Here is a 22,202-nt window from a genome sequence, read left to right as displayed (position 1 = left end):
TTTTTTCTTAACTACATTAGCACAAATGTTTAGACGAAGGGCAATATACTTACTTAAGCATCGCTATTTACAGTATGTTTGATAGAACTCTCTCTAATCCAAATTTTTTGGAGGGATTGATTCTCCAAGTGAAGTGATTTTGTAGTTAAAAATGATCTTCTAATGATTATCTATAGTAAGTTTTATGGAGAAATAGATGTTGCGTAGAAAGTGAATAAGAAAAGCTATTTTTTCAGTTTTCAACATCTAGTTCATTTCAGATAATCACTTTCACGGACTCCACTCTACAGTTAAAATTGAAAATGGTTGTTTGACAGAGCTCCCTTGATTCCACTTGGAAAGTTGCTCTGGGATCTGTCAACCAGACTCTTATATTAGTGCTAATAAGATAGCTAACTATATTTAAATACATGTCATCTTTGTTTGCATTTAAAATTACAATTTTTATGTATGTATTTAACACTATCTTTTTTAAAACACTTAATTATAAGTATATAGTATTGTTCATACTCTAAGTAAATAGAGGCTTATATTTAGTGAACACCTCTCAGCATTTATGAAAATCAAGTAATAACTTTTGAAGCCTAATTTACTGGTAAAGCCGACAAGAATTTGTGAACCTAGTTCAACAGCTTCTAAAACATGCCGACAATTTTTTAAAACATAATTCAACAATTTTTTAAAACCTCACAAATTTTTAGGGAGTGTTCGATGGATAAGGATAGAATGAATGTTGGTTAGTTAGCAATCTCAAAGAGAAAAAAAAAAGAGTGGTAAGAATACGGGAGGAGATAGCACCATTGTCAAGCATTCCCTGGAAGCGAAGCCATCCAAGGAACGGTAGCCACGAAGAGAGCATCAAGTATATTTAGTTACTCGTATGACTTAGCCTAGCTTATATATATATATACATATATAGTAAGTTAGACGGAATTTAGTTAGACTGAGGAGATATAATAAAGTCTATTTGATTAGTTGCATATGTTTAACTTGTTTGAGAAGAGATTATGTTTATCCCCTCTATAAGAATATCATATAAAATGGTAAACATACATATAAATAGAGTATTAAAAAAACTTATTTTTCAAATAATTTAGGGTTAAAAATATTTTATAAATTAGTGCATCTCATGATAAGAATTAGTGATTTTTTTTTTGAATTTTGGAAATTTATTTGAGCATAAAAATTGCTATAAGTTATAAAGTAGTTTTTTTAATTTTAGTTAAATATTGGCTTAGTTTTTAATCAAACCAATTAAAATAGATTGCTAGTAAGTTCTAATTTGCTCATAAAAATATTTAGAATTTTTAGATCACTCTTGTACCCTTAAATACAATCAAAAGTTAAATAAAAAAATATGAACCTTTGAGCGAAACAAGCGAACTGAGTACCAGGCGTGAGCACGAGTGAGCCTAGCCCTGGTGGAAATGAAATCGAAATCCGTTTTGTGAGGGTTAATCCCTGACAATGATTTCAAGGTGTACCGGTGGATGGACACGCGAATGACGCTTGTGGTGTGTGTTTGTGATGAACTCAAGAACATATGAACTATCTAGATTCATGTCTCCCTAAGAATAACAGCCATACGTCATGTATATTTTGTTATCAGTATTTGTTGAACTGGTTACAGATGAGTTTTCTTAACCCATGCCTCTCCCTTTACAAACTGGGTCATCCTCTCTTTATATATTAGAAAGAAGAACTTACAACTGGGTCATGTTTAGTAAACTCATGCCTAGCTAGATATTATACTCTTAGATTATTATCATGGAGAACCAGATGAACCCAACTTGCCTTGAGAGCTCTGCCTATCTATCTCATTCGTGGAACGTCGCCCCCCTGTCTCATCGTCGTGCGCCGTAAGTTCGTTTGCCAAGCTGTCATGTCCCTGCGCTCAGTTAGTTTATCTACAAAATTATTTACTTCTCTGGTCATTCTACAGATTCTGTCTCATCCGTCGTGTGGTGCAAGTCGGTCCACAACAACCTACTCCGCAGCAATTAATGCTACAAGATAGTGTGTTTCTTATCTACGCCGACCACGACTTTGTTTGCTGAAGGAGGTGCTTCTGAATGGAAAACACTTGAGTAGACACTAATAAATATGATTAGACATATTAGGTATGAGCGTCCCACGAGTAGTAAGGGCTAATCGTGGGACCATATTATATTACAAGGAGGATGGTTGTGCAAACCTTGCGCTAGTCGTGCGAGCCAAGGGCTGGTCGCTCGATGGACCACGTGTAATATCCCGAGTTTTAGCATTTTAGAAAATAGCAAAATTCACTTTAAATTAAAAAAACTAATTATTAAATTAGTATAAAATCAAGGATATATATATTTGAATATGTATATATATTAAAATATATTATTTTGGCTAAGTATTCCACATATCACTAAATTAATTTCTAAAGAGGTGCATGTTGTTCTAGCGGCATTACAAGTACAAAAAGGTCATACGACCATCTTTTACTCTTTTTAGGTAATTATTTTATTCAAAGTATGTATTTGATTCATTCTGTTGAATTTTGTGTGTATTAGCTACTTGATCCAGAGACTAATACAGAAGGCACAGGGGAACCCGATGTTGAGGTTCTGACACCAGGGTTCAGGAAAAATCCCCCGTTGGTCACCACATTCCTCGTGAGGCCCGTTCGCTAGAATACCCTCTGACTCGATACTCTGACACGATTCCCGAGAGCCAGCTCGTACAGTGAATTTGCACAGCTCAGGACTGACACGCTCATGCAAGCAGGCAACCAAATAGACTGTCCCTGCATGCGTGGAGCCAAGCCAGGCTCCATGCATGCTACCAAACAAGCCACAAGTTGACTTCATGTATCAGACTGGATCTCACCTCAAGTCGTAGTCATGCACTCCCATTGCTAACCCAGAGTCTTCAGTTCTACCATGCACCAAGCGCCCAAGAGAGAAGACGTTGGCATTTCACCAATCATGGCTGCCTTGGATCATTGCCATCATCATTGGAGCTCTAGATATGTAACATCTACTTTTAGGGGTTTTAATTCCAAGCTCAATCTGGGGGATTGGTGGCTTATCAAGCGAGTGCAACGGTGGAAGGGGTAAATGTGAGAGCCGTCCAAATCACATTCAGTTTAATCGAACAGGCCGACTGAACCACCCATCATATGTCCAAAAACCAGCATGTCATGTATTAACACGCATCTAAACCACCCATCGCACTATCGTTCAATTAAAACGAGTGCAATTTCGGTATTCCCGGTACATGCCTCTCAGAATCGCACATGTACCATTACATATGTTCATCACGATAAGTGACAAAATGTGTGAAAATATATCATAAAATGGTTCAACAAAAGCTATCAGAGTAAATGCAACTAGTGTTAAGTTACCCACGAACTTGACCCAAAATGAAGACTAGAAACTATATTACAACAAGTTCGTTCTAGTACATCATTCATCTAAATACACGGCATAAAAATATATACAACAAAATAGCAAAAGTACCCAATGATGCTTTTTTCCTTAAGTATCATTGGTGTTAGCCTCGTGTCGCTTGACTTTACTCTTGTCCATCGCTAGCATCGATAGGGTAAAAGTAATCAAACATCGAGTCATCCTCATCTGCAACAAAAACTCAATAATAGCACTATGAGTACGAATGTACTCGTAAGACTTACTCATATGGATATATATATTCCCGACTCGAAGGATAATGCATTTGGTTGTGATAAGGAAACTAAGCCATAAGCTGATACATTTGCTTAAATATAAATTTCATTATCTTAATGTGTACGCACCTAAGTATGAAGACTTAGGTACCTTAGCTGACATGACCCACTTTTTATTAAATCCTACCCATAGCTTAATATGTAATCTTATACAAGTGATCAACCCGAAGGAATCACATCAACATTTCCCTCTCACGTTTCATCCTCGATGAACATGACCATCATCTTAAGAATATCAAGTGACTCTACGATAAACTATCATGACACCAAGCATGCTCATGACTGAGAGCGTGGGAATTTGAATTATTCTTACAACCCTGCAGAGGGTATATCTTTACCCACATGACACGAGTCTATCCTCTCAGCTCTCATGACAACCTTTTCTCATATGTGTTGTATCAGACTGGCTCGTGCCTGCACTGCCGAAGATACCTAGTTTCTGCCAGAGCTCTTCCCCATTGGACACCCCTAGGGTCCTCGTCGTCCCAATATAAACTTCTCCATCTCATCATTTTTCTCGACACACCGCAGGGCCACAGTTAGTCGATGCACACAACATATGATATTCAACTCATTCGTCCTACGTACGGATATGTGGTAAATACGGTAAGTGTTGGACATAGGAAAACATCGGTATGATCCTTAATCAACTCAAGCGGGATTCCGACATCTGAGACTTCTTTCTCATCCGTCCCTACCACCCACTCAAGTCTTGTAACCAACACACTTACCACATTGACTTAACCATCATCATAGAGTTTGTAATGCATGTCCTATAACTCACGAATGATCATGACATCCACCGCTCGACTTCTACCGATACGCTAAGCATTTATCAAACACTAGATTTGATTCTGATCGTTACTCGTGGTTACAAGGATACGATAACATCAATCACAAGGAAGATAATGCAACAATATAGGATCTACCCACTTGACTTGTATAACTCAAACTTACTTAATGCAACTAACCCATATAATAGTAGCAAGTTAATTCATATGACTATTGTAAAGTAAGGGTGCAGTATAATATATGATCACCTTGGTTTTTCGGTGCTTCATTCACGTACAACTCTGGTTCAATGTCGGTCTTAACTTCTTGAACCGTGACACGTCAATCTCTAATCAAATGAATACACATCGGGTAAATAAAATAATGAGTGAAAAAAATTGCTTTATGTTGCATGATCACCAACGAGATGTAATGTGATATGTTATGAAAAAATTTGCAAAATAACACTAATCAATTAGGCTAGACAATTTAAAACATCGCATGAGGTAACCTAAGCTCAGTGGTTACTAAGTAGCTGACGGTCAGACCGGAGTAGGGTGACCGTGAGGGTCGAACAGAGAACGAAACTGTACTGAGTAAACTTGTCGGTAAGACCAGACTCGTGGTGGTTAGACTGCTGAGTATGACGGTCAGACCGGCCACAGTGGCGATCAAACTTCTGATTGTAGAGTTTGACTTGAATCCTAACCGACCAAGTCACATCTAGACAGTTAGATCGCCCCAGGTGGCGGTCAGACTGCTGGGCTTGGCCGACAACACCTCAGCATGGCCACCGACGAAGGCTCCAACGATGCCTTCGATCAAAAGTGGCACTAAAACACTCTACAAGACTAGGGCAAGTATTTTAGGTGATTTGAGTGACATGCATGGGGCCAAGGTCCATGGCTAAAGGTGGAGCTAGGATCTACACTAACGAGGATCGGTTCAAGCTCGGGGTTGATGGGGGGGGGGGGGGACGGTCAGGGAAGTCTTACCATGGTGTGTGGAAGCTATCTAGAGGGTTGTCCGACTCCGGAAAAGCTTCGATTCAAAGAAGACACGGGGGGCTGACGTTGAGGTGGAAGAAAACGTGGGGAAACTTCTCCAGCGAGGAAGATGGTGGAGAGGAGCTTAGGGAAGCCTTCTCTGTCGATCTCCAGCCGTTGTGGTGGTCAAGGTGGTCGCTCTCTCTCTTGTTTTTGGTGGAGGAGAAAGTGAGTGAGGGAGAGTGAGTGAGTGAGAGAGTCGAGGGGGTCTTATGTGACACCTTTGAGTTTTGGCAATCAGACCGCGGGCTAGCCCCACATGCAGAAAGTCCTCTTTCTTTTTCACATTTCTTCCAATTCCTTTTCTTATCCTTACTAAATGTTTTTGGACCACCTAAACTACCTTCCAACAATTTCCACTCATATAATATATGGTGGAAATGCGAGCCATTCCTCGACATAATATTTCAAAAAGTTTTTGAAACACTTAACACAAAACCATAAGTATGAAGTATAATGTAACGATGTATGTGCGTGCTTGGTGACTAGGTTAGGGTTTTTTTGGGAGTGACAATAGAGAGGCGTAAGAATCCTTAGTGGGTGGATAAGATAATCATAGATTGTGGATTACGCCAGCACGGTTGGTTGAGGAGATAGAGCACCAGAGAAAAGTGAATGGGGGAGGGGGGAGGGGGGGGGTTGGAGTGGAAATTAGGAAAGGAGAACTTCTTATCTTTTTCTCTCTAATGCATACTAGCAATTACACACGTGGAATTAATTCATAATATAATAATTTATGAAAGATGAATATTTGATGCATAGCTATGGAAGGTAAATAATGAGAGATTAAATGAATTTTTAGAATGTATAGAAGATAAATACTGAACGTCTAGATATAAAAGACAATTAATATGAGATTAAATATATATTTAGAAGGAGAAATAGAAAAAATCTTTGCATGATGACTGTTGATCAATTTGGGTGAACGATGGATATCTTTTGGTTCTACCATAATTTTATATATCTTATAAAAATGTAAATATAGATATAGATAATATTGCTTGTACCCACGTTGAAGTGATAAAAGCCACATGAATACCGGTGCACGTGCATCTTGCATATCCTCTAGCGGCACATGCAAACCCTTGCACAATAAATCCATTCAAGGTCCTACAAGATGAATCTACCGTGCTAGCTCTGTCATTTTAGCTACTGTAAGATTATATTCTTTTAAAAAAAGATTCATTTGTAAACAGTAAACACATCTCGCGGTAAACAGGATCTAAACTAGACCCGTACGCTTAGCCGCATCTAGTATCCACACACACATTGTCACTCGTTCACCGTTGCCAGCATGGTCGGATGAGAGCGGATGAGCAATCGCTGCTTGCCTCAGGCTCCCAGCTGCTTCCTCCCCGTCCACCGTTGGTTTCCCTCCGAATCTGTGATACAGGGTCGCAAGCAAGGGTCCAAGGCTCATACAAGAAAGATCTAAAATATGTCATTTGATGTCTAGATCAATTTATAATATGATACTTAATAATTTATTTTCTTTCTTAGTCATCACATATGATTTCTTTCATCTCACTATAAATTTTATAATAATTTTTATGAATTAAACCTAATCTCAAAATATATACTTTTCGTGGCTGCCCTGTCACTGCCTGCCGGCTGCGCCCACGGAGTCCCATGAGGCACGAGAGCTTCCAAAAAGTAAAAGAAGAGCGGGCGAGAAGGGGACGGTCGGGAGGCGGGGCGACGTGTGGACGCTAGGCCTCGCGCCGGATAGCGTGCCCGGCGAGCGAGAGAAACCAGAAATCTCTCCCTCCTACGCCCACCGCTCAGCCTCCACCTCTACCCACTGACACCCTCGATCCACGGATCCCCGGACCCACAGATCAGTGATGTAGAGTAGTGAGTCTTTGGTGGAGAGCTTTTAAAAGTCGCCTCGCCTTCGCTTCTGTTCCGCCATCTCCATGCCGCGGCAGGGCGCTGGTGGAAAGTCTTAAAACTCACGGGGAGCAGCCGAAGCTTAGGGAGTCAGGAGACGGGACGCGACGACCGCTCCCCTGCCATTGTTGAGAGGAGGCGAGGTAGATCGGTGGGCGTTCGGCGTCGGCTGGCCGCGATGGACCTGCGCGTCGCCGCCGCACCCGCGGCCGCTGGCGTGCTCGGCGGCGGCGTCGGGCGCATGCTGCCGCGGCCGAGGCCGTGGGAGCTCCGCAGCGGGAGCAGGCGGCGGAGGCTCTCCGTGCGGATGTCCGTCGCCACCACCGAGGCCGCCTCCGCCGCGGCCGCCCTGGACGCGGTGAGTACACTACACTGCCACGTCGTCGTTTAGTCCTTGTTCGTCTCGGCCGTGGCTCTAGTAAGTCGTGGCAATTCTTGTGGGTGGGTGTTGCAGTCGGACGACAAGGTGCTGGAGGCGAGGAACGCCAAGACGGTGGTGGCGGTCATCCTCGGCGGCGGCGCCGGGACCAGGCTCTTCCCGCTCACCAAACGCAGGGCCAAGCCCGCGGTGAGTACTAGTGCAGTCTACCTTGTTCGTCTTCTTCTGCAGAGATTAAGCAAATGTGATGTGACGATGTTGTCTCGGGATTTAAATTCGCGGTATGGGAAAAGTCGAAAGGCTATCAGCAACTGTTGATTGTTCATTCGCATTTCAGGTGCCGATTGGTGGGGCGTACAGGCTGATCGACGTGCCGATGAGCAACTGCATAAACAGCGGGATCAACAAGGTCTACATCCTCACCCAATTCAACTCGGCGTCCCTCAACCGCCACCTCTCCAGGGCCTACGATTTCAGCAATGGAGTGTCGTTTGGAGACGGATTCGTCGAGGTGTGAAATCTAGACCGCGAAGGACTTGTGGTACAATTGTTTGATCGTCTGAAAAGGGATACATGACGGATAAGTTATGTTTTTCAGGTTCTAGCAGCAACTCAGACGCCTGGGTCGGAGGGGAAGAGGTGGTTTCAGGGTACTGCTGATGCGGTTCGGCAGTTTGGCTGGCTCTTTGATGTATGTTTTTAGCTTAGGTTATCATATATACTCAATGCCTTCTTTTTTGGATATGAATTGTGATGCAGGGTGTGTACATTTGCTAAGTGTGATGCAAACATGTCCATACAGTGCCATTGTAGTATAAGCTACTAAGATATGCCGATGTTTTAGTGCTTACTGAGATTATTCTGTGGCATACTTGTGTGACAAAAAACGTCTGTGTGTTTTATACTAGTTCAATTGAGAGTCAAGAATTCATGGTCGGTTCAAATGTACTGTTCAATCCCCTATTATTTCATCGTAATGCTCTACTCAAAAACACCGTGCTGTTCCTTGCAGAAACTGTAATGTGGTGTTTTTTTCTTCTAGGATGCCAAAGCTAAAGATATTGAAGATGTGTTGATTCTTTCTGGTGATCACCTCTACCGTATGGACTACATGGACTTTGTTCAGGTAATTACAGCAGATGAACATTTCTTGTATTTGGGTGTTCATGTAATAGGTAGTTAAACTGTTTTTGGCATTTTTTTCTTGTAGAGTCATCGGCAAAGAAGTGCAGGCATCAGCATCTGTTGCTTGCCAATTGATGGCAGGTGATTCCCTTTCCATTTCAGTGGCCACTGTACATGACTGCTGAAGTGGCCTCCATATAAGATTCATATCAGTTGAATTTTCTTTGCTCTGTTAAGGCAAACGTTAGAGTTTGATCATATGCTTAACTTTCTTTCATGTGTTTTCACTCAAATGTGATCCTTGTGGTTGTGAACATGAATGACTCTCACTTATTTGTCAGCCGGGCATCTGATTTTGGTCTAATGAAGATAGACGACACAGGAAGAGTTATTTCATTCAGCGAGAAGCCAAAAGGGGATGATTTAAAGGCAATGGTAAGCTATATCTATTTCATCATGTCAGTTAACTATCCTGTAGTTCTTTGGGTACGCATATGAGGATCATTTTCTAGAATGCATAATGCATCAGTTAGTATTGCATAAACGAGAATAGGCATTCAAAGAAATAAAACTAGAGATTCATTAGGCATTCTTTTTTTTCTCTCTCCGTTTGCAGCAGGTTGACACCACAGTGCTAGGCTTACCACAGGAGGAAGCAGAAAAGAAACCATACATTGCTTCAATGGGAGTCTATATATTTAAGAAAGACATACTCCTAAACCTTTTAAGGTATGGAAATTCAGCTCTCCAGAGCTTACCTAAATTTCATTGAATGCTTTATTTGATTATCCAGAGTCCAGACATAAAGTGAATTTCAATCCCATGTCGTTTTTGTGTGCAAATGGTTTATGTTGGAGCAAGGTGCATTTATAGTAGATAGTCAAAATTATAATTGCTAGTAGATCTAAATCTGCACTGTATCATCGTTAGGTCAGATGGCGTTTTCCCACAGCAAATGATTTCGGATCTGAAATAATTCCCGCTTCAGCAAAAGAAATCGATGTAAAGGTATGTGTCTAAAACCATAAGTTCCTTCAAGTAGTAGTAACATGTTTAAGCGCTTTTGCACAACTCAGAAAATAGAATGGTATCAGTATCACTACTTTATCCATATACCTGCTAGCCACCTTTGGAAAATTTGTTATGCCATACATGCCTAGGATGTTATATTTTCCAGCAGTACCGACATTTCCCTTGTTTAGTTTTCTTTTGAAAGCAACCCTTGTATAGTTACAGCTAGGCTCCTAAACTTTCAAAGTTAGAAGACATAAAAAGGACAATATCGTTGGCAGCAGATCACCTTTTTTAGTTATGTATTTGCCTGTGTATTAAACTATTTTCCCTGAACCTTAAACTTATATATCATGTTGCTCGTACCTAATATTGAACATTTCAGGCATATCTTTTCAATGATTACTGGGAAGATATTGGAACTATTAAATCTTTCTTTGAGGCAAACCTTGCTCTTGCTGAACAGGTATACCTTTTAAGATCAGTGCAAACTAATGTAAATCTGCCATCGTACCACTTCCCTTTAAGATTTTTAAACTTCTTTAAGAAAGGGGTATCTCCCGTACCTGTTCATTTATGTTCTCAGTTTTGGCATTAGTTTTCAAACATTTATGGTGTGATGCTGATAGTGTAAAACCTTGAACTCTTCGTAATTTGTGGTCATCCTTTGATGAAAAAATTGTGCAGCCTCCCAGGTTCAGCTTTTATGATGCTGACAAACCAATGTACACATCACGGAGAAACCTGCCACCATCTATGGTCAACAATAGTAAGGTATTGTGCCCTATGTGAACTAGAATGGCTCATCCATTCACCCCTTTTTTCGTTGTGTTTAAGTAGCTCCCAGATAAGTGGAGCTTTTGTTTACTGTTCTTCAGAATCTATTCGGTTACTATATTACCCAATTCTAACATGTCATTGTTCTTGCAGATCACTGATTCAATCATTTCCCACGGATGTTTCTTGGATAACTGCAGGATAGAACACAGTGTTGTTGGGGTCCGTTCTAGGATAGGCTCCTATGTGCACCTCAAGGTCAGAGCACCTTCATTTATAGGTCCAAATATTTCATTTTACAGAGGCAGAGGAACAAATATTAAGCACAGAAAACCAAATAAAATTGATCTCAGTGTTCCACACTTGCTCGCTAATGTGTTGTTTCAATTATATTTCCCTGCAGGATACAGTAATGCTTGGTGCTGATTATTACGAGACTGATGTGGAAAGAGGACAACTGCTCGCTGAAGGAAAGGTTCCCATTGGGATCGGGGAGAACACAACGATTCAGTATGCATGCATATTTTACTTCCTCGCACCGGCTCATTTTTAGACATCATGTTTGTTCACTCCTAATTTGTTCCTTTTGTTCTCTGCAGAAAGTGTATCATAGACAAGAATGCGAGGATCGGGAAGAATGTGACGATCTCCAACTCTGAGGTATGCATGATCTCTGCTACCTCTTTTATTCAATAACAGTACCATAACTACCAGACTAACAGTATCTTGAGTCGCCAAGGGTTGGTTGCAACTTGCAACAAATTAAGATTGCCAAAATGTATATGTTATTTCGAGTCATAGAAACTTTTTTTTTTTGCTAGCATTTCACTTTTTCCCTTAGTTCATATTCTTCAGAGACTATGTCATCAAACTCCAATAAAAAACTGCTGGCTATTGGACCTTTTGCAGGGTGTAGAGGAAGCTGATAGAACCTCCGAAGGCTTCTACATCCGATCCGGCATCACTATCGTACTGAAGAACTCAATAATTGCGGATGGATTGGTCATATGAGCTGAAAAAAGCTCAGAAGACTGGCATTTGCGGCAGAAATAATCGTAGGAGATCTCTGTAGCTTTACAATAAGATGTGTAGGATTCAAGAGCTTCTGCTTGTCTATACAGGATCATTTTTGTCTGCAAACCTGCCGTGTTTCACATGATGTGTTTGACTTAAACAACGTTGTAGATCATGAACATTATCTGTCTTTGGGCGTTTCATTTTTACAAGTTACAAGCATTACTGATCATTGCGTAACCAAGTTACAAGTTGCTTGTGCCAAATTCAACGTGCTTGGTCACATTATATGTTGCATGTTCATAACAGTTACTTTACCAAGAAGTTGGAAGCAGGGGTAAAATGTCTCATCTTAGGAGCCTTGTGGCGAAGTGAAATGAAACGACGTCCCTTTGCTTCAAATATACCATATAAAACTTCAATTAGATATAACAGTACGGTAATACTTTCTCTAATCAAGTTAAATTTTATATAATGAATCACACATTATTTGTACAAAGTTCAATGAGAATTGTAACTTTCTGATGAAAATGATATTGAATTATTTACCCATTTTTTGTCTAAACATTTGATATTATGCTAACTTGTCGATAAAATTCAACTGCACCATACAAAATATCATGGTTTTTTTTTTAAAAAAAAGATGCATTGAAGTTGATGAAATAACTCTATGAACTTGTGTAGTCATAAGGACGCTCATAGGAGAACAACTAAAATGAACAGAGTAAGTGGTTTGCAACAATAAACAAAACATTGCACACGAATGGTAGAGTATTCAGAAGAACATTGTGCCCTGTTACTAACAGCCAGCCCAGTTCCTACCGAGAAATCCTAGCTGACATCAGAGACAGATCAAACAGGGTAAAAAAGATTGATTTGCTGTCTGCGATAAAATCATACAATATGAATAGGGTACATGGAGGAAATAAATGTGGCAGCCCAATTGCATGCGTTTTTTTTTTGGTGCAATGCAACTGCTTTTGTTAGTTTCTGATTCTCCAACTTATATGTTATCCTAAAGTCAGGAGTTTCTGACAGAAACCTATGTCTCAATTTATATACACATATTTAAGTACTTGTCATGAAACTGCCTTGATATCTTCTTCTGTTGGTGGGTGCATGTCTAGCTTCTGCTCCTGTTCTGGCGTCCTGACCAAGAAATTAGAAGGTTAAGTGACTGTGTATTCATTATATATGGCATAAGTTTCGGAGAGAACACTTAAGTCAAAAGTCTATCTAGGCTGCTACCATATGCACTGATAAACCAGATGAAAAAAAATTCCATCTAAACACTGCCATGAGAATTTGTCCCTAATTGTTTTAACTTATTCCAAGTGCCCCTCAGTGTCTAAACTTATTCCAAGTGAGGTTGAAGTTCACATTTGCAGATACCGCCCAAACATAGCGATTTCAGATACTGTAAAGAGAGGAGAGCATGCTTACATCTCAGAGTCAGTTTTGACTGCAGCTTGAATATGCTTTGCAGGAAGCACAATTGAGTTTTTGTCATCTGTATCTCCCTGCACAAGAAACACAAGCAAATCATAAGTGAAGTGTCTAGATAAACTGCCTTTAAAAAAGTGTTCAAATAAATAAGTTTCAATTACAAACATAGCGCACCATTTTGCTCGGATTGGCAGGATGCTGCAGAGTCATTTTGGGGGCATTCAGAGGACTTCTTAGAGTACCCTGAAAAATTCAAAGGTTAACTAGTAGCAATGTCGCTAGTAGGGCCCACAAACACAAGTTAATCAGGTAATTTCTTGATCAATCAGAATATCTTCTTAGGAAGTTGACCAGATTTATTTTTTTCCCCAACCAACCAAGTTGGTCACATTCATGAGGATGCTGCTTTTGCTTTGACATACAACAACAACAACCATTGTCCTAAGCAAGTTGGAGTAGGCTAGAGATAAAACCCATAAGATCCAACTAAGAAGATGTTGTGAAAACAATAATGATAATAAAAGTACTAGTGATGTTGTGAAGGCTGCTTTTGCTTTGACATGAGGAGAAAAAAAGGTACTGAACAGGACAAGAGGTACTATGATTGACAAAGACTTACCTTATTTGCCCACATTAGGCCACAAGCATTACAGAGGGACCTTGGACCAGCTGGGCCCCGACGCATTGCTGGAGTAAGACTTGAGCTGATGCCACAATTTTGGCAACTAGCAAAGCAGGCCAACATTAGTCTATACAAAAAGGCAGCAGCCTTCTGCATATGAAGCTGATGTAACACGATTTGCACATACACACAGTCACACAGTTGATAGTTGACACACATGACAACTAACTCACTGGGTTTCTCGAAAATGATCATCCTCGCCGTTAGCTGGAGAGGCCAAAGCCACAGAAGAACAGCCACCATCATCAAAATCTGACCTCCCAGCAAATTGGCCTTTACGCTGTTTCATCCTGAAAATGTTAATGAGTTTGTGCAACGTGTGAAACAAAAATAGTTTACAACAAAGACAACGCTAGATGACAATCTTTTGAATGCAAAATATGGTTATGCAGTGGGAATGGTAAATATCTCTGGTATATGTTCCCAGTGGTGAACGGTAGGGGCAGCAATAGGTTGGCCAGGGTATGTTCCCTGGCAGCTGCGCCACCATGTAAAAAGGATGATGAAGAAAATAGAAACACCTTCTCTAACACAACGGGGACAAAAAAATGGCGGGCGTGGAAAAAAATCACCTTGGTCCAAAAAAAGTATGACTGTTATGACCGGCAAGCATTACAGCCGGCACAACAAAGGTGGCTAGCAGGCGCAGCAAGGTGGACCAGAGGCGGATTAGGTCCAGTCGGTTTGGTAATTTGATTCAGTTTCGGCTTGGGAGATAAGATCGAATTGGTTAGATTGATTCAAGAGAGAATTAGAGATAAGAGCTAGGTTTAAACTAGAGATAAGGTTAGAGATAAAGAAGGTTTGGATAAGAGTCCTTGTAGTCCGGTTGGGATCCTCCTGGCCGGCTATATGTATTGATCGGCATCAAGCCGAGCAGATCAATCAGATATCCATTTTCCTTACCTCCTTCTATCTCTCTCCCTGCCCACTCGTTCTGTTCTCTCTCTCCCTCTATTCTGCAGCTCTGCCGTGATCACCAGGAAGGTGATCACGGCGCCTCCCAATAGGTCTCTCAAGACAAGGCACAAGATGAATCACAAGTACAATTTGAGAAGGCTAGGCCTTACCAATTTGGTACCAGAGATGCTAGGTTTCGACGCCGCTGAGGGCTCCTATTCGCAGGCCATCGAAGCTTTGACTAAGCTAATAGCCGACATGAAGGAGCAGGTTAGTGATCTGGCTCTGCAGATGGCGGCCATTGACAACATCAGAAATGGCAAGCCAATTGGTTGTGTTGCAAGCCAATCTGTCACTGGTCAGTATGGGCAGCCCGACTGTTTCTTTCCTAACGGCATCTTTGTCGGTGACCACATCTCTAGGCCTCCTACCATTGCCGCCACAACCACCATTGCTGCACCAGCCACCTCCCCAACTAGCGCACACCACCACTATCCAAAACATACAATTTCCCCACTCGCCATCGCCAATCCCTACTTTTCTGCCTCTCCAATTCCCATCTGTTTCATAGGTCAACAACATCATCGACCAAGTTCATACAGGTGGCAACACAGGTGTTCCTTGCTTTCACAAGCTCGACTTTCCAACCTTCGACGGCAAGGAGGATCCACTTGGGTGGCTGAATCGTTGCAAACACTTCTTCCGCGACCAACGTACCCTGAAGAGCTACAAGGTCTAGTTGGCGGCCTATCACCTTGTCAGCACTGTCCATCACTAGTACTTTATGTTGGAACGTGATAACGGCACACCCTCTTGGGCGCGCTTCAAGGAGTTGTGCCATCTTCGCTTCAATCCACCGTTTCAGAACAACTCGTTGGGCAAATTGACATGCTTGTCCTGCTCGACAACCGTTGAAGCATACATGGAGAAGTTCCAGGCCCTCGTGTCACGCAGACCCTCTTTTCGTGGCACAACAGGTCCAACTTTTCACTGCAAGATTACCGGATTGCGTTCGCATAGACGTCGAGCTTCTGGATCCACATGACCTACATATGGCGATGAGTATGACACTCGCGTACGATCGCCGTGCCCAGACTATGGATGGCTCTACGTCAAATACGAGCTCACATGCCCATGCACCAGGTAGGCCGATGCCATCCCAACCATCGGTGCCTAAGCCCCTTGGGGCCCAGGGGTTGGGCTTGGGTCCAATGACGTCGTCTCCACCGCCGCGTCCTTTCCGTCGTCTGTCTTCGGCTGAACTAGCAGAGCAGCACAAGCAAGGTTTGTGCTACAATTGCGATGAGTAGTATGTGCACGGTCATCGCTGTCAGCACCTTTTCTACACCAAGGTGACTACGATGATGACCCCAAAAGATGCTCCACCGTGTGCTTAGACAAACCGGTTGTCTCCCTTCACGCACTCACGGGCATCCGCATAGAGGAGACGATGTAGCTTTGTGTCATCATCAACAAACATGGGCTTCTCGCACTACTAGATTCCGGCTTTACTCACAACTTCATCAGCGAGTCACTAGCTAGTCGCATCGGCTTGCCAGTCAGGCCGCTTCGTACTAGCTTGAACGTTACGATTACCAACAGTGACAAGGTGGGTTGCGTGGGTCTGTGTGTTGACCTGCCTATGCGCATAGACCTAGAAGACTTCACGGTGGATTGCCTAAGAACCCTTGGGCTGATCCTGTGGGACTTTGACGACCTTTGCATGGCGTTCTGGCGTGGTGACCACGAGTCTTTTGGAAAGGCTTGGGATCCCCTCACCAAGATAATCAATTAATGTAGGCTCATGCCATCCGCGGTGACTAATTGGAAGGGTCGATGAGGGACTCCGATGATTTATTTGCAGAACCACAAGGCCTACCTCCACAACGCTCTCGTGATCACAGAATCCACCGGTTGCCCGCCATAGCTCCCGTGGCGATGCGTCCATATTGTTACCCGCAGTTACAGAAGGACGAACTCGATTGCCAATGTGACACAATGCTAGCACAAGGGACTTTCCGCCCCAACAATTTAGCGTTCTCATCGCCAGTGCTCCTTGTCAAAAAACAGGATAAGACATGAAGGTTCTGCGTTGACTATCGTGCGTTGAATGAGCGGACGGTAAAGGACAAGTACCCCATTCTGGTGGTATAGACGAGCTGCTTGATGAATTACATGACACCTGTTACTTCACTAAGCTCGATCTTTGCTCTGGATATCACCAGGTACGCATGCGCCCTGGTGACATTGCGAGGACGGCTTTCCGAACACACCATGGCCATTTTGAATTTCTGGTGATGCCTTTCGGCCTCACCAATGCACCGGCACCGTTCCAGGCGATGATGAATGATGTGCTTCGACTGTTTTTGCGCCAATTTGTTTTGGATTTTTTTGATATCTTTATATATAGTTCGTCTTAGTCGAAGCATATTCAACATGTTACAACCGTTTTCAAGCTCCTGCGTCAACACTCGCTGGTCCTCAAGTGGTCCAAGTGCATGTTCGCTTCTTTGTCCATCACTTACTTGAGCCATATCATCTTGGCTGACGGGGTGGCCATGGATGACAAAAAGGTGCACGGGTGGTAGCCTGGCTACGCCCCTACTTTGCCCGGGGCCTACGTGGCTTCCTGGGCTGCTCTAGCCTTACCAAACTGTCTGGCAAGGTAATGGCAAATCATGAAACTCTAAAAATCACAATTAGTTTCTTTCTTCATGCAACCCATCTAAGTCTATACACGATGCCTTTTCCTAAATCCTAAACTAAAAAGCATAAGAAAGCAAGTTCTCATTCATTTTGATATCCTACTGAAATGAAGTGCTTTAAGCATTCACTTTGCCAAAATCCTAAACTAAAGTTTAACGATTTCTCACTAAAAGGTAGTATTATAATGCATTAGAGCACATTATCTTGAGTAACATGCCTTTAGTACACCAATACCCCAATAGGTACATTCAGCGGAGTAGATCATACTATTATTCACTGCTACGATTTTTTTTCCTATGACATTAGTACTTTGTGAACTAATCAAGATCAACAAGGTACCTAAGATTGGATATTATATTCCTTTTCAAACAGACTGACGTGAGAAAAGAAATTAAGTAAAATGCTGGTCAATATGCCAACAAGCATTCTGGCACTAGGAATGTAGAAGGTGCAATACATACTCATTCATGTGTTATAGTAGCGTCACACATAGTAAAATCCACAACAAGTTAATAACTCTTCTAACCTGGACACAAGTAGACTCACTAACGCAAAACATTGCTACAGTTATATCTCAAATCTTCCAAAAAGGCAGTGCAACTTAGATCGTAGGGATACCATTGATTATTTAACCAAGAATACTATTTAAAAGTTCACTATGCATGGACCCTGGTAGGTTATGACAATAAGATTATGTTCAGCACAATTATATATCATAGCAGCATGCAGAAGTGGCACGAGTTGTGTCCATACTTTTGGGCAACCTCCTTGTGCACACTATATCTTATTCTTTTATCGAAACATTTTTCCCTTCTCTTCTCGCGGAATCTCGTTAAGGAAGCAAACCTTCTAGCAGCCATAGTTGAACTCTGCACATATGAGACAAAGCTTTAGGAGAAATTGGAAGTTTATACATCCTTATTGCAGAGATTTTTGCAGTGTGTGAATACCTTTTCACCATGTGCGGTAGGTACAGTCATGTTTACTAAACCAAGTGGAACCTCATACCCTCCAAGTACTAACAGAACAGCCTGAACCTGAATAAAAGGAAACTTTTATAATATATCACCCCCTTAGGTTAACTTTATGGATATGCAACTCCATATCTCACTAACACGCTCGCTGACATGTGGCCCCAGTGTTAGTAAAACATGGAGTGGCATATCATGAATGTCATGGGTCAGGCCCATGGGGGCCTATTTGGCCGGCCTAGCAGGGAGGCGGCGACAGCCATGGCTAGGGCTGCCACCGACCTCCACCGTAGGTGGAAGGCGTTGGAGCCCTAGGGCCGGTTACCGCCTCCGCCAAGTCATCATCAATAAGAAAGTCTAATTCAGATTAGGAATAGAATAAAGTCTAGTTAGAGATAAGGAAATAGATTTAGATTTAAATTAGGAAAGAGATCGTAGTTTGCTTGTTAGTCAAGTTGAATCCTCTCTATATAAAGGGAGGTATTGTATCATTTGGAAATTAAGAAAGGAAGAGATAGTTAATCTCTCCTCTCTCTCTCTCTCTCTCTCTCGCTATTGCCGCTGCCTCTCCTCTCACTCTCCACTCGCAGGTACTGTTCACCAACATTTACAGTACCAGTGAGCAATACCGCGCACCACCAGCACTACCACACGCCACCTTCTCTCCCTCCTCCTTGCCGCCGGCCAACACGGGGCGCAAGAAGACCCTCCAACCTCGCCCTACGACCTCCTTCGACTACGATCTCCGCTGCCTTCCCCCTTCAAACAAGTTCCCACTATATCTGGTATCAGAGACCATAGGCTCTAGTAGTGTTGGTGATCAGGATTTCAACAAGTTTGTAACGGAAGCACTTGAGGGGACGCGAAAGTCCCTTCACGACTTGACATCTATGATCAAAGACTTGCAACTTCGCATGTAGCACCAGGAGGAGTGCCTCACAAACAACGACAATGGCAAGTCGACGATCGACAACGCCGTCGCAGCACGTGAGGCTGCCGCTCGGCGTGCACGGCAGCAGCTAGGCGTGTTGCTCATGCGACTATGGCTGCCTCCCTGGGGGTGCCTGACAATAGCTCTTCCACGGGTATGATTGACGCCATCCTCCCTAGATTGTCTACGCCTGTCGTTCTGTCGACACCAGGGATGCCTATCCCGGCTTCTTCCTCCACTTTGACACTCGAGGGACGGCAACCCCACTAGGACTTCATGGTACCAAAGTACCATAAGTTGTCATTCCCCACCTTCGACAGCAAAGATGGCCCGCTCTCATGGCTCAACCGGTGTGAGCACTTCTTCATCAAGCAACACACTCCGGATGTGGAGAGGGTTTGGCTGGCCTCCTTCCACATGACAGGCGCCACGCAACAATGGTACATGCGCCTATCCAAGGACCACAACCCTCTCACCTGGGAGTCCTTCTCTCGCCTTGTCAACATCCGCTTCGGCCCTCCGGAATAAATAATCCGTTGGGCGAGCTTTCTGCCCTACGAAAGACGGGTTCCATGGATGAGTACACGGAGAAGTTCCTTGCGCTTGTTGCTCGCACTGGAAACCTGGATGAAATACAATAGGTAAACATCTATACTGCAAGACTAACAGAGCCTCTAAAGACGGATGTAGAGCTACAGGAGCCCAAGGACATGGAGGAGGACATGAGCTTAGCACGTGCCTATGAGAGGCGTGCACATGTCATGGCTGAGGCCGGGCAGCACTCGACGACATCCAAGTTCGCTATCCGTCCATCTACTTCACTCTCTACACCCGCGACGGCTAAGGCCGGGGGAACGATGACAACTGAAGGTACCCCTGGGGGTGGCGCCTCGCTTGATGCGACTCAAGCTAGAGGTGCCAACCCTAGGGTCTTCAAGAAGCTCACATCCGAGGAGATGGTGGAGCGACGCCGACCATTGTTCAAAAAATCGGTGATCGGTAGCTGCTCGGTCTACCAAGGAATATGGATTAATCGGTTAATCGAGGATTAACTAAATTAATCGGTTGGTTACCAAGGAATATACCTTCTTTTTATGTAATCTAGCAATATAATATACTAGAATATACATGTATAAGAAGAAAAAAAAACTAAAATAGATAGATCTCTTTGGGATGGCCTCTTTCTTCATGGGCCGGTGGCCCACCTCTCTCCCTCTCTTATCTCTCTCTACCTCTCCCTCAGCCCCTTTCTTGATCTCTCTCACTCACACGCACATAGGATGGCGGCGGCGACGGATAGGGTCAATGGCGCGCGGTGCCCTTCCAAGTCGGGCGACTTAAGGAGGGGAGGCGGCTTGAGGAGGCGACGGAGCTGAGTGGTGCCCGAGCGGCGGGAGCTCGAGCTATGGCGGGGCGAGGGGGGGTGCCCGAGCGACAGGTTGCTTGGGCTTGAGGAGGGGCAGCGGCGCGAGGGGCTAGCGAAGCTGTGCTAGACGCTGGTGCTACTGAGGCTGCGACGCGTTTTGAGGGAGGAGATTAATCGGTGGTCAACCCAATTAATCGATTTGAAAGACCGATTAATCGGCCAGCCAATTTTTAAGCCGATTTCACCGTAATCGACACATTCCCGTGCCAATTACTGATTAATCGCTGATCGGCCAATTTTTTCAACATTTTTGCCGACTCAGCCTGTGCTTCAACTGCGACGAGCAGTTCTCCAAGGGGCACAAGTGCACTTCTTCCTCCTGGAACTCATCGACAACGACACAGACGCTGAGGACGAGGGCGAGGCATCCCTCATGATGACGAGGGCGATCTGGAGGATCGCCTTCCCTGTGGCCGCACCATGCGGCTCATGGCTGCCTTGTGAGTGGGCAGCCTATGTGTTCTTGTGGACATCGGCGCGACTCACAATATCATCGACGAGCTGCTTGCACTTCGACTGGAGCTGTCGATGCGCCGCATTCAGATGTGGATCACTATTAGGACTGAAGATCGCATCAGCAGCCGTGGTCTTTGCCACAACCTACCGCTTGTCATTGAACGAGAGGTCTTCTCCATCGACGGCTACACCTTACCATTGGCGAACAACACCAATATCATCTTGGGAACCCTATGGCTTTGCAGTTTGAACCTATCCTTTGTGACTTTGCTCGTTTGGAGATGAGCTTCTGCCGTGGAGACATGACTGTCTACTTCTTTGGCATCAACACCGCTCCACCTCCACCTCCTCAGGTGCCATTCATGGAGGCACCTATTCCTACACTACAGCCGTTAGCACCTGTGCTGGCCCTGCCTGCTTCTTTCTCAGCACCATGGGGTGGCCGCACGGGCTCGTTCTCTAGAGTGGGCGGCACCCGTACTTCGGCGACAACCTTGGAGGTTCTTTGTCATCACCTGGACCTTCTAGACAAGGTTCTCCGCAGGGTCCAAGCCAACCCGGAGCTCGCCGACCTCAGAGCACGCATACAACAAAAGGAGTCCGCACCAGCTTGGACAGTGATCGATGATGTCATCTTGTTTGACCATTGCCTCTACATGCCTGCTTCGTTATCACTTCTTCACCGCCTGGTACATGTTCTCCTTGACTCGGGTGATGAGGCCCTCGTTCGTCACTTGGCTATGGGCGTTCATATGCCTTCTTCTGTGGGCGCCCATCGTGTTTCTCTGAAGTCCATCTTGCCTCTTCAGGAGATGCCACGTTCGTCCGTGCCTGCTGCAGACTTGATTTTTTCTGATCATACTGGATGTGAGTTTATCACCATTGCCCAAGTCGTTTACGGAGTTTGCGGTTCTTCTAGTGCCCTAGCTCTTGCACCACTCGGCGATGTGTACACACGA

General features: G+C 43.7%; 2 protein-coding genes across 6 annotated transcripts; one reads left to right on the top strand and one right to left on the bottom strand.

Moving 5' to 3' along the window:
• The first annotated feature begins 7,223 nt into the window (after positions 1–7,223).
• On the top strand, positions 7,224–11,957 carry LOC133913248 (glucose-1-phosphate adenylyltransferase large subunit 1, chloroplastic/amyloplastic-like). 2 transcript variants are annotated; one of them, XM_062356346.1, is made up of 15 exons: positions 7,224–7,777; positions 7,874–7,987; positions 8,136–8,309; positions 8,397–8,489; positions 8,841–8,924; positions 9,009–9,064; positions 9,265–9,358; positions 9,543–9,652; positions 9,859–9,931; positions 10,320–10,400; positions 10,622–10,708; positions 10,865–10,969; positions 11,115–11,221; positions 11,311–11,371; positions 11,621–11,957. In XM_062356346.1, the coding sequence occupies exons 1-15, from the start codon at positions 7,598–7,600 to the stop codon at positions 11,720–11,722; spliced, it is 1,521 nt and encodes a 506-aa protein (XP_062212330.1). In that variant the 5' UTR covers positions 7,224–7,597; the 3' UTR covers positions 11,723–11,957. The 2 variants fall into 2 exon arrangements, with proteins under 2 accessions (XP_062212330.1, XP_062212329.1); XM_062356345.1 differs by having other exon boundaries at positions 7,226–7,777; positions 9,540–9,652.
• Positions 11,958–12,579: 622 nt separating this feature from the next.
• LOC133913247 (GATA transcription factor 19-like) lies at positions 12,580–18,349 on the bottom strand. Of its 4 annotated transcripts, none has more exons than XM_062356343.1 (6): positions 18,213–18,349; positions 14,027–14,143; positions 13,791–13,920; positions 13,346–13,414; positions 13,169–13,245; positions 12,580–12,874 (listed from the first exon to the last, which is right to left on the bottom strand). In XM_062356343.1, the coding sequence occupies exons 1-6, from the start codon at positions 18,317–18,319 to the stop codon at positions 12,805–12,807; spliced, it is 570 nt and encodes a 189-aa protein (XP_062212327.1). In that variant the 5' UTR covers positions 18,320–18,349; the 3' UTR covers positions 12,580–12,804. The 4 variants fall into 4 exon arrangements, with proteins under 4 accessions (XP_062212327.1, XP_062212328.1, XP_062212326.1 ...); XM_062356344.1 differs by having other exon boundaries at positions 13,791–13,896; XM_062356342.1 differs by having other exon boundaries at positions 13,791–13,896; positions 13,981–14,133.
• Between the last annotated feature and the right edge of the window lie 3,853 nt (positions 18,350–22,202).

Source organism: Phragmites australis, chromosome 3 (assembly GCF_958298935.1).
Source record: "Phragmites australis chromosome 3, lpPhrAust1.1, whole genome shotgun sequence".
In the NCBI taxonomy this organism is placed as follows: Eukaryota; Viridiplantae; Streptophyta; class Magnoliopsida; order Poales; family Poaceae; genus Phragmites; species Phragmites australis.
Note: the sequence above shows the minus strand (reverse complement) of the source record. Positions and strands in the feature narration are given on the sequence as shown.